Source organism: Atractosteus spatula, chromosome 13 (assembly GCF_055471065.1).
Source record: "Atractosteus spatula isolate fAtrSpa1 chromosome 13, fAtrSpa1.hap1, whole genome shotgun sequence".
In the NCBI taxonomy this organism is placed as follows: domain Eukaryota; kingdom Metazoa; phylum Chordata; class Actinopteri; order Semionotiformes; family Lepisosteidae; genus Atractosteus; species Atractosteus spatula.
Genome location: NC_142718.1, coordinates 42,778,011 through 42,791,590, shown reverse-complemented (window position 1 = coordinate 42,791,590; position 13,580 = coordinate 42,778,011). Strand labels below are relative to the sequence as shown.

The 13,580-nt window shown below is 35.3% G+C and overlaps 1 protein-coding gene across 1 annotated transcript in view; it reads right to left on the bottom strand.

Moving 5' to 3' along the window:
- Positions 1–13,333, bottom strand: part of lrp1ba (low density lipoprotein receptor-related protein 1Ba) — a 491,547-nt gene extending 478,214 nt beyond the window's left edge. The window contains exon 1 of the mRNA XM_088930252.1: positions 13,249–13,333. Coding sequence (XP_088786378.1) covers positions 13,249–13,333 — 85 coding nt within the window. The remainder of the gene's footprint in view (positions 1–13,248) is intronic.
- Positions 13,334–13,580: the final 247 nt, after the last annotated feature.

The window sequence follows — 13,580 nt, the reverse complement described above, 5'->3', positions numbered from 1 at the left end:
ATTTCTAAATATCACAAAATACGTTCATTGTCTTCCAATCGAGTCGAGTTGACATTGGAAGCCTGCCACACCCGGACTGTTAAACCAACGCATTAGCACGTCAAAGCCCATCGAGGGTATTGAGCCAGTATTGCCTTTAGTATTCCCCCCTCTCCCCTCAATTCAATTCAATTCAAGGTGTTTTATTTGCATGACAGATGGGTACAAGCAGTGTTGGGTATGTATATTGTAACGCTTACGGCAGACAGGCACTGTGTAAGAGCCGGCGCACCAGAGCAGCGCACCGAGGGAGCGTCTGCATTTCTAACTTAGTTTTTAAAATTAGTCAAGCAATATGAAGCATCTCCTTTTACTTAGTGCCTGAGCATAAAAAGAATAGGAGCATACTGCAACGCGTGTGAAGTCCATAAACGATATTAATTTTGGAACTTAAACATACAGTATATGGCTGGTCTCGGTACTTTAAAGAAAACATACACACCAGTATTCCATTTCTCCTAAACATTTTAAGCATCGAAGTCTTTAACTAACGCGATACCGGAGTCAACAAGCATACTTTTAGAATTTGATTAAAAGGGAATATAATATGGAATCGCGTATCTCAAGAAATTAATAACGATATAATTATATTCATGTTGCAAAAGAACTGCAACGGACATAAAAACTCCCTTGCTTTTAACAGAGCGTTCCATAATTTCTAACTACGAAAATGCCAGGTGAAAGGATTTGTAAACATATTTTGTTAAAGCAAGTCAGAACCCATTCAGAGCCTACATTACATTTTAGCGTTTCATTCTGAGCAGAAGACCCTCACACCTGAAGAAGGGGGAGGTGTTTTTCGCTGGAAATCTCGCCTGCTTCTACTTTACAACCGGAGTGCTGGCTGTGACGAATTAAACCGGTATTACAGGTTACAATCACAGACCATGTGACATGGGAGTCAGGAAACTAACACAGCGCCACCAGATTTGATAACGCTATGAAAACGCTATAAAATAATGTGACTAGGCACAGAACAAGTTTACAGCACAGTACAAAAATGCTGACCATGACTTTAGAAGCATAAATTGCCTTACACTCAATTTAAACACAAGCTGTCTTTAGCCCTCTAAGGTGGTTCATACAGAAATGTAGAGATCCAGGCTCAGAACACACAGCTTCATTAGCGAATACATATGCAGGACAACTAGAGAAGACGTTTTACAGAGGATGGATTTTTAGAAACATCCCATCAGTGACATCACTGAAGTCAACTCCTAGGTACTGTAACTGTCGTGTGGATAGTTTCACAAGAATCAGACAAAGGTTTAAGCATCGCTTGTTCTAGATAAAACTGCAAAAAAAAACAACAACCCATAATGTACTTCTTTGCGGCTCTGTTTGCCCAAATCATATATTCACAACGTGAAATCTAGAAAATAATATTACGTAACCAAAATCCGCAATATGGAAACAGAACCTGTGTAATTGTTGATAGATGATGTACTCGTAACATTTTTTCAAGACGAACTACAACATTTAAAAAATGACTTGTATGTACTTGATATCTCTAATCAATCCACGGGTCCCAGCACGAAACGAAAGTAAAACGCATACCGTTTCGCGCTTCTTATTAGTTGCTCAAAAGTAATTTGACCGTATGAAATGCATAATATAAACCTAGAAACATATACGTGAGTAGTACTTAAGCACTGTAGTATCGGTGTTAAGACATACCTCTCAAATACTGTAAATCAAGTTAAAAATATCTCAAGATTCTGGTCATAATGAAACCATGTTTCGTGTATGTTTTCTTTAAAGTACCGAGACCAGCCATATACTGTATGTTTATGTTCCAAAATTAATATCGTTTATGGCCTTCACACGCGTTGCAGTATGCTCCTATTGTTTTTATGCTCAGCTACTAAGATTTCCCTTCAGTGGTAAAATTAGATATGAATATTCAATACTTAAACGGGCACAGTTAAGACATTAAATATACATATACATACTGTATACAGTACAGTTTGCATACGGTAATATGTTTATGTCCCTAAATCAATCTCTTTTATGAGCATGTGAAAGGCATGGTGAATCACTGTACTTTGCATGATTGGAAAAAAATGCGTGATTGCGAAATGCTGTGGCGTTACTTTTACAAAGACGGTCAATGAAAAAAAGAATGTGGACCAGGGCAATACTTTGAGTTTACAGCTTGTCCAAGGTCATTTATTATTAATACTATTATTAATATCTTCGTTAAAGACTTTGATGGCTACAGCTCAAACATGAGAGGTTGAGCTTTATTAGCTCCACCTTGCGGAAATTCCGGATACTATTATTTTGCTAGCGGTATTTACCGGTAACTCGCGGTATTTACCGGTAGCTTGCGGTAGACTGCGTACAGCATACCGGAAAATAATGCGGTATCGCCCGCGCATTTTGAATGGCTGCATCTGTACACAAGGTAATGCAACATTACTGGAGAGTTCCCCTACCCAGCAATCCCCGTCCCAGTTGGAAAGCTGTTGGCCCATACTGCAGTAACTGCCCATTGGTGGACTGCCAGCCTCTACTGGTTCTTTACTGGAAACACCACTGACAAGATAACAGCAAAGGCCAGCTAACCAATTCATGGACAAAGATAAGGCCAGCCATCGATTAATATACGGATATGTGGATGTTGTAGCCAAAATTTTCACCAGTACATGATAACATTGTCACATTCAGCTCTTAAGGATTTAGATTTAAATTTATCATTTACTATATGACTTTGCAATAATGTACTTATAAGCTGCCTAATGAATCTGTACTTCTGCAGTCTGGAAAGGAACAGGGATCTCTCAAAAACCTCTTCAAACAAAGTACATTTATAAATTACAGTACTATACTTACATTAAACAACATCCATTTTTTAATTATTTGAAACCATTGTGTTACTTTGTTTTTCGTGTTAAGCACTGTGTTAATTCGTTTTTTTAAGGCTAAAAAATGCAGTTAAATTCTTGATCTTTTTGTTACTGGTACCAGTTCATTTCTATACTGTATTTAAATTAACTGCAACTTTTAAATGCAACATTAAAATGCAACTTGATACTGCTGCAGATTTTTTTTTACTGTTTTTATACTCTGTCCTTTGTTTTCCTAAACATAACTTTCATAAGATCACCTTACACCTTTGAAACAATTTCTAAGGATATTGTACTTAAGGAAAACCATGCATTCCAAGGAATAAAAATGTGTTTGGCAGAATGTGCAACACCTGGACTGCAGCCTAGAAAAAAAACTGGTTGCACAGTAAAGAAAACCTTACATTTTAAAGGCCTCTCCTATTATAGCAAAGAAATGGGATGACAGAAGGTATCACACTATTGATTTTGTTTTCAGTAGATACATTACTAGTGGAAAAAGTACGAAACTTCTATGTATAGCTAGTGACAATGCATTTAACTGCTATGACATGCTGTAAAAAAGATAACTACAGAAAATAAACACTGTTCATTTTATATATGCCCATTTTACTATACACCTGAAAACAGATGTAGCTATTCAACATAGCTGCAAAATGTAAAAATAATATTTAATAAATCACTGATACTGCATGCAAAAAAGTACCACAAATACGTTACAGAATAGACCCTGTGACATTAAATCTACTGTATTAAGGCACCTGAGTTATTAGAACATGATTTTATGTTGATGGTCACTAAAATAAGTAAATATTAGTTTGTTTTCAAATGCCTATAAGCATAATAATCCACTGAACTGTGACATTTTTGACCAAATTAAAGAAATGTCCTCATGCCAGATACAACCAGCAACGACAATTAAGGACAGAAGGTGGCCTCTGTGCAAACTTGCCTCTCAGCAAATTAAGCAGCATTGAATTGATTCAGCATCTGGTGTCTCACTGAGATGGTGTTAAGCAAAATACCACAGTAGTTAAAAACAAGCAAAGAGCCCCACTCTACTTGTCACCTTCAGGTGTTTCATCACCATGTAAAACTAGAAATCGTGCTTTCATTTTCAGCCAAGGCTAAACAAACTACCTGCAGACCTCATTTTCACCACATGAAAATGTCTTACTTTTGCTCACCATGTGCAACTTAGGGTTCATTAAGGATTTGTAATACTGTCTGAAACAAAATGTGTTTCATGTTTCCATTAAGCCTCTGCTTTCAGTTACTCCAGTGTGGATAATGTAGTGTACACCAAAATAAGAAATGCAGAAAGAAAGGACATTTACACTGTGAACCTTGTTCATATGAACTCAAAAATAGAGCTTAAACAGAGTTTAAATGAAGAATTCCAGCAATTCCAGTAGATGCGTCAACCAAATGAAAGACTAAATACTAAATAATTCTTAAATATGGACAAAGATAGGTGTAGAAAATAAGTCACAGATGCATGTAAATGCAACAACTAAAAAAAAAGGAAAAGGGAAATGCAAGAAAGATATTTGTTGTTAAAAGGACTTTTTCCATTAAGGCTTTATTCCATGCACTGACAGTATATTGAGAAATCTATTGTTCAATATTGTAAAATATTAAAACAATTTCTACCCAAGATGCTGCTTCTGTTCTCAACAGGCTGTTAGAGGTTCACTGAATTTCGCCCGCAGCTATGAACAGAACACCTGACATAGAGGCATAAACTTCCATTATTAGATTGTTCCACAACAAGAAACTTGGAACAGGCTACCATGAAAATAAAAAACATGATTTTTGCAGTAAGACTTTCCAGACCGTAATGCAAGCCAGCTACAAAAACAAAGAAGTACTCAGCTGAAAACATCCACAACCTACATGATGTAATATTGCAATAACAGTACAGTCTTATAATTTATACTGTCTCAAACAAACTATACTTGCTTATATGTGTATAGACATATATCGTATTTATAGACATGTGCAACTTGAAATGATTATTCACATGATACTTCCACTACGGTGATCAGAGTACCATATGTTGGTTCCTTTCAATTCTATTTCCTTTCCAGTTTAGGCCAGGGTTTTGTTAAGCCTGTTACAAATTACTCTTCATGGTAAACATTATACAGATGCAACCATTTAGAATAATGTCAAGAATTCTAGACAGTTACAGTTAGAATGGTAAACTCCCTCACAGCGTACTGTGGTATACTACACTTCCGAATTCAGCCCTTCGCTGCTCAAAGACGATCGATAAGTGGCATTTGTGACGTGGTAGATGCTAAAGTCTAATATTTATTGAAATATAATTTATGTTATATAAACATATAAAATACATAGTCTAGGTTCCATTTTAACATTTCTGTTAGGAGTCGTTTTTGTAGTTTTGTAGTTTTTGTGTCCCAATCAGCCTTCTTTCTCCAGAGCTGCGTGGATTTATCTGTTCCTTCTCTGTTTGATTAACTTCTTACTTGCCTGTCCTCAAAAGTTTTTCCACAAATGTTTTTTTGCACATTTTAGTGTTCATTCAATGATTTTAATAAATGTTAAATAACTTATTACTGTTGCTACCTATCTCATGCCAACTGTTACCCTCATGTTAGCTTCATTACTTATAAATGTATTTGTCTAAAATAATTAGTATTTTAATTATATGTTTTGTTTTTTGTAGTGCACCAAACATGCTCAAATTGATGAAAATTTTCATTTAAATGTGACTTAAATGACACAATACATTTTGTGGTACTTGTTTTTTTCTATTGTTATTTAATAGAAGTTTAATCTAAGTTCCTTCTTAGAAAAAAAAAACAAAATAAAAATGGGTTAAGGGGTTAAAGAAGTGCTGTACATCTATTACTTATTTTTTTAGTGATCCAAACACACTTCTCAATTATGTGTTGTGCAGTATGTCTGTAACAGAGCTGACAACAAATACTGTTTTCATTCATGATACAGTAGCAGCAAATAATAACTTTGTTTTCCCATTAAGCTGCACTAAGTACTTTATATATATATATAAGAAGTTTTCATGAGACAAAAAGCTTAGTGAAAAAAAAAATTGTCTTCTATTTTTAACTGTTCACATCTTATAAAATATACTGCAATTGAAGAATCACCAACCAGTTTGAGGAGAGAACATCTGCTTTCATTTCCCTGGCCTTGCTCTAAACTTTGCCAGCAGTTGGCAAAAAGCTGCTTGGCATTAAATTGCATGAGAGGTGTCTTGATCATGAAACTGACCCAGAAACCAGTTATTCTAATTACCTATTGTTGGGCCATTTTTGTGCCATTAGACAACAGGGATAAACATTGTGAGGGTTTATATAAAAGGCTGGCCAACTAGTTTTCTTCAGAAACATCTTTCAAAAAGACAAAACTATTTTAACACTTTTCAGAAGTGTTTTAAAATACTATACTTCCTTACTTCTTTGGTTTGGTAACATCAGTATTGTTAATTTTAATTGGGCTGGAAAAATTAATAAAGCTAAGCAGCAAAATCATTGAAGAAAATCAAATAAATCTACTACAAGCAGAGAGTTCTAGAGAAGCCTAAGAGTATTATGGAAGGTGTGACACATTCCCTCCACAGCAAATCATCTGGAGGTGCCTGTGTTAGGACTGCACAGAACTTTTCAAACGTTCACTGAATGATCTGTGATTTTTTGCAATGCAATTCTGATTCAGGCCATTAATCTGAAAACTGTAGACATGGGTAACCTTTCTGAAATTAAAAAATAAATGAAATAAAGTAAATCAGTTCTATTTGAAGATCGTAACAATTTAGAAGGATTGACAAACACCCTAGGAAAAAAAGAATGAAGTGCAAAACAATTTTGATCAAATTCACATCGGGGCAAACAGCTGGCAGGTAAATTTTATGTAGATAAGAGCAGGGTTTTGCATGCAGGTAGTAAAAATGTGAGATATAAATACAAAATTGGAAGCACAGAGGAAAAAAGAAGTGAAATTGCTGTGGAACACTTACTTAAATTCATGGACAAGGGGTCAAAACCCTAATAGAGAATACAGGAAAGGAATGACAAGGGAGGGTACTTTGGTGGATGATTATTTTATTTTCCTGGACAGACAAAGGACCTTTTCCTTTGTACTCCAGGACAAAACTATTATATTTCAATAAAAGAAACCTAAAAATAAAACAGTGAAATTATTTTGGGGCAGTGATTTTAAATGCTGGGCCAAAGCCCTAGAAAGTCTATAATATTCAGTGAACAATTTCTTCTAGACATTTTGTTATTGTTTTTAAGTAAACAATGTAATGTATAAAAATAAACTACTGTAGTTTTAGAAAATACTAGTCTGTTCAGTTACTGTCATTCCACAGTTCCTGATTTTACTCACAAGATATTCTACTTAAGGAGCAGAAAGATACACTTTCACCGTAACACCACAATGATTCCGAAACAATGTTTGTCATTTATAAATATGCTGTTTTTTGGTGTCTTTTCAGTTTTTTGGTGTAATTTTGTTAATTGTTTTTTGTTTGTTTCATTTTAGAAACACTTCTGTTGTTTTTACTTCTTCTGCAAGCAATTATAACATCAGTAATCTTAATCCCTTTTTGCTTATCCTGTATCTTTTATGTTTCTTTTTAATGTAATGGAAACAACCTTGCAAATAAACCCAATACTAAGCAACGCTTGTAGTTTTCAACTTATATTTCAGCTCTAAATACTTAACTCTGAAACTATATTTTCCGCAGTCGCACACATTCAGTCACCCAATCAGAGAGACGCACCACTGCAATAATGTGTAATGTACAGTATGTGGGAAGAAAAGTTTTAATTGAAAATCATTAAATTGTATTTACTAATACTGTACAGCCAACAGCAATACTGATACAGCACACATGTATGACATACAATATTAGGCAATAAACACTAGAACTGCTATTACTTTTGCCATTGTATTAGCCAATACAGTTTATTTTGCCACTGAAGTATTGATAATATACTGTACAATAAATACAACATAAAACAAAATTAGCAATACTAACAGCATATAGTGCATATGAAACTGTTAAAACTCTTACATTGTGATAAACCAAGTTTAGAATTGTCAGTATGACGCTGAAAAGGGGTTTATGTAAGATGTTTTTCCACCAATTCTTTGTCACTAGTATATGACCAGCACATGAAAGCATTAGCTATTTGTCTGTTGACCACATGCAGCTACAGTGAACTCTTAAGGCAATAATTCCAATATGTCTTCACCTGTGGCGCACTTTGTAATAATTATTATACCTCACTACACCCCACTCTCTCAGAAGCCAAAAATGAATAAAAAATCATTTTAACTGCTGCATTCATGATGTGGTCAAGAAAAGCCAACATTCTGAGTAAGCGATCCATATTTTAATGACATTTTGGATGTTTTTGAGGGGTATTTGTTTGTTTTATATGTTTAAAATATTTTATTCCATTTTAAACGTTTTTTTTTATTCACACTTAACCTCTATTAACAGCACACCAATGTGCAGCAGCATCGAGATTGGGAAGATAAAGTCTTCATTGTGACACCTGGCTGTGTTACGGAGTAGTGCAGTCCTGCATTTGACAAGTGGGGAAAAACAAGAACGAGGTGCCACACATCCCTATTGTACACCTTCAGGCACGCATTCTAATGGCTGCATCTGTACAACAATATCACAAACATATTAATAAAAGAATATAAGAATCTATTTTAATGACTCACTGTATGACATATGTTGTACTTGTTTTTAACTGGAACTTTTATATTGCAGAAGCTAAACCTTTCGATTTTAACATATAATCAAATAAAAGCCTGACATGAAATACTGCAACTTTCTATAAGCATCAAAAGCATTTTAAATACAATACTTCAACTAAAGGTTTTCAAAAAATTAAATTAAAAGTACAATTCTTGCAGGACAGTGCTAAAATGCATTTTTTAAGTGAAATACTTTTGTTCATAAATAGGAACACATTCACATAAGGAGTTATTAAGCAATGGTCAGGAGAGATATAGTAAGCAACCAAGTTGTCTTTCCCCTCTGCTACTCTGACTTATAATTCTCCATGATGTCACACCTTTGTCCTAGAGATTTAAGCCAAAGTTTCCTATGCCTCGCGTCTCTTCAAAAAAAAGACTTGTGAAATGATCATTCTTTATGGATCCTGACATCTTTTATAGGTGGCATACACAGAGAAATAAGGAAAGAAGATAAGGGCAGTGAACTTCTCCAACAACAGATGAATTCTAGAGGAAACTGCAATGTTGGAACACTCAAGTGCTCTATAACCATTGTCAAGCAAAGTTCCTGTTTAGGAATATAGAAAGAAATAAAGCTCTTAATCCTTCCTCAAGTGTGAAAACCCGAAAAAAGGCTTAACAGCTGAAACATTGTTTTGTCTTCCTCCACTTCAGCATTAGGTCAGAATTGACCTTTACTTAAACAGTAATACATACAGTACAAATACAGTATTCATAAAGTCCAGTAGAGATCATTAAGATCATAAGCTACCACAGGCAGTAACTCAATCAAATTATTTTCAATTATTAATTTACTGTATGTGCCTGACACTTTTATCCAATAGAAGTAATCTGAGTACAAGACCCACACTGCCGCCAAACAATTAACATTAATAAACACACTCACTACAAACAGATCAAAAACAGAATTTAGAAACAAGATGTAACAATATACAGATAGAAAAACACGGATACATGATAATTAAAAAATAAATGCACCAATAAAATTTCCCAAATGTGGTGAAACTCACCAGTGAATATAACATACTTGTGTATATTATGATGTCATGAAATGGTTTCTCCCATTTTTATAAAACAATATAATATAAGGTAACTTTAAATTATGATAAAATGCAGTTAATCCTGGTAATTAAAAGAGAGAATGCAGTTATCAAGGACTCTTAGCTATGTTAGGCTGACATGAGACGCACAATACAGTACTGTATATGCAGATTCCACTTCTTGATGCTTTAAAAAAATGCAATGTATTAACTGATTGTTGACTGATGTTTTTCTACGTAAAATAAAAACACTGTCTCGCTTTAATACCTGAGCAGTAAGACAGGGTTAAGTTTGGTTTTCACAAGTAAAACTCTCATTTACCAAATTATTTAAAACCAAAGTACAAATTTTACAAAACTTGGAATAAGAACATCAAACATGTGACTTACTGTAATTCTAAACTAATTTTAACACTACACTCTTATGATAACAGCAAAAATGAGATTTCAAAGAAAAAGCTAAATGAATTCCTTTCTTGTTTTTGCAATGGCTCAAAAAGCTTATGTTATTCAACATCAGATTTTCCGAGCTAATTTTATACAGAATGGTATAAACTCAAAACTTGGTTGTTTAGACAGATTTCTGTAAATAGAGCTCTATGGAATTAAAATTATGTCATTATATGCAATGTTTAGTGTATGTGCTAAAGAGAGTTTTAAGAAAGGATATTGACATGCACGCACAAAAAGCATAAGAGGATCTTGTCTATCTGGCTCTGTAATTTTCTCATTCAATTCAAGAAACTGTGGATTTTATCAATCTAAACATGACATAAACATAAAAAAACATGTAGCTTCTTTACAATTTGAAAATCATTTCAGCAAATTTGTGAAAAAGATTCTATCTACCACTCTCATAATCAAACATTTTAAAGAATAATACAGTATCGCTTTGCTACTGATGTGCCTATATTGTATGTGGAAATTTATATTCCAAGTCTTCAATGTTCAATTTAATAAAAATCTGTGAGTGGTACATTACAGATATAGCCCTATAACAGATAACCCCAATAAACATGAAGCTGTTCTGATACGTCATAGGAAAGCAGTAGTGAAGAACGAATCCCAGACATCACTGAAGAGCTTTATAATCTCTTAACCTTAAAAAGGGTTTTAAGAGGGATGTTTGCATTTTTTCAGATGAAGTGCAAACTATTTTCATCCACTTTGAAACAATGCAGGTTTTTGTATTGAACTTCAGCCAAAGTCTGGTCCACAGTAACCCAGTTGTATAATGTACAGTATACAGGACTTTCATTTTTCAGAAACGTTTTGAAAATGTATTAGATAATTGGTTTTGGGATCAAAAACTCAAAATCATAGTCTTTACTTGTCAAAGATGTCACAGGACATCTGTTTTTATTGGGTGTTAACATGGAAAATGAAATACGTCACTGTTCTGATGAATTGCGAAATGTTCTCATACTCCAGTGAAACATGTACCTACTGAATACGGAAGGAAGTAATGTGGAGCATGAGGTTGCCTAACCAGTCTCTGTCTCACCTACCAGCACCTGCATGGACCAACCGAGAGTCCAAACCACAGAGCCAGAACACCAGTCCACTGACGGGGGGTCTGAACAATCTTTGGAACCAGCTGAGTGACTTCACTGCAACAGGTATGTGCAGTACATCACCACCAGCACTGTTCCCAGGACCGATCCCTGAGGTACCACCCTCCAGCTGCCACCCCCCACCTTGGTCAGAGCTATACTGTGTACTTCCATGTGTTATTGTTATCCCTTGACATTAAGATCCAAAGCAAGCAAACACTGTCAGCCAAACAACCAGATGTATTTCTAAAGCAGGCTCTAACAATTGTGTGACCAGTTGTGTCACGTACTGCAATTAAATCTAACACTACAAGAACTGTTAGTGGTCCAAGGGCAATTGCCATTTAAATATCACTAACCTTCCTAAATTGTTCTTACACAATGGGCTCAGAAAAAAAAGGGCAAAAAGAAAGTATCCCTAGCAACAGATAAACAGACTACGGTATAACCTATTTTAAGGTTTCGTCTAAATAATCTCAAATAACTGTTTTAAACTAAATGCCTTTTTGGATGAAAAAAAAGTTGAGAGATTTAAGTGCAGCTGTGTCAACCGAATTTAAATTTTCTGTGGATCACCATTATTTAACCTTGCCTTGTCTCTCAAAATTGGATCATTTGGTTTGTAATTACCCACCGGAACCTAGAGAGGAATGACTCAAAACTGTGTTAAATAAAGATGTATTAATCTTGTGCCTATTGCCATTGTAAACGGACAGACTGTATGACTCAAAAAAGTGTTTAAGTAGATCGTTATTTCTCGTTAGTTCACAAAACAATTCTGTGCAAATGCCTGCCAAGGTAGAAAAACATCGAAAAAATCATGCCCGGCATATCCAAATCGCTGCTTCTCTCTGAATTACCTTGTTAGGCTGGTGTGGTAATAAAAATCACGCGTCACCTACCCGTTTACAGGTCCGAATATCAATGTATGAAACAGGTTTTGCAAGTGGTGTAAGAGAATAAAACTACCCCTGAGAATTAATGCGATAACTGATCGTTATGTTTAATTCAATCATTGACATTAAATCATCGCCCACCAATTATTTATTTAAAACGCCTCGTATACAAATACTGTATGTCAATCGTAGAGAATAAAATTACCGGTTTACTTACTAACACTGTGCAAACAGGTTTCAATAATAAAGTAATAAGCTCTCGATGGATGTACTGTAGCAATACCTCACAATAAATAGCAAGACAGCGAACACGGATAAATAGACTTAACTTTTATGTTGGATCACAACTCCGAATATTATCAACGCAAATAGTCTGAAAATAACAGACTCATTGTCAGATTACCAGCAGCATACTTCTAGTGCTGTTTGGCAACGAGGTTAATTAATGTAATTTCACGTTGTGACCCTATCATTCTTTAAATCGGTCACACGTGGCTTGATAGACATAAAAAGGAAAATAAATCTGATCATTTTATGATCATCATCATACATCGCATTATGTATCACATTATATCACCACGTACTGTACTGTTAGAAAAATGTATGTTCATCCATTCAAACTAAATTCCACTGATTATTGCCAAGTACAACTGTAGGGTTTACTTCCTGCAAACGGAGGTACTGTTCTGCCGGCTGCAAGTGGTTTGACCAGACTGTACACTTGCTACCTCTTCCATATGCATCTCGCAGAGTTACTTTTGTTAAAATCAAACTTGCAACTCTTTGGAGCTTACATGGAAAAAAACCTCTAAATAATCTACAAAAAAGGTACAATAAAAACTCTCAACGACTGCATCAGCAGCAGCAGACTTATCAATACCTGACCAGAATCTGTAAAACCCTGTATAAATCTTCTACCGACACGTACATGAATAATACTAAGCATCATTATCATCCTGGAAAAATAAAAACAAAACAAGCGTACGGTAAGTGGTTTACAGGACTCAAACCCCCGGTTACGCAGTCAATACCAAGTCAGCGCACTAAGTTTTCAACAGATCTCGCATATTCCCCTGCCTTGCAGATGAAGCGCTCTTACCTTGATCTGCTCCCACTGTTGCCTGCACCTTAGCAATTGTAAATAATCCCGATATGGTTAAAAAGGCTAAAACAAACTCAGACATCGTTGCGGAAAGAAGACTCCGACTGCTTCACTGCACTCTCTCAAATCGGAGCCAGCCTTGAGTCTAGCAGCGCAATTTAGAAATGTCAATTGAAATTCGTCTGTTAAATGAGCCAGCCTCCCTCCTCTCCCTGCTTTCAGCAGGATTTGTAGGTGTATATATGCGTGTGCAAGAGAGAGACTGTGAGGGAGAGACGGGGGGGTGGAGAGAGAACAGAGACCGTGTGTCTTGACTTTTCAATGCTGAG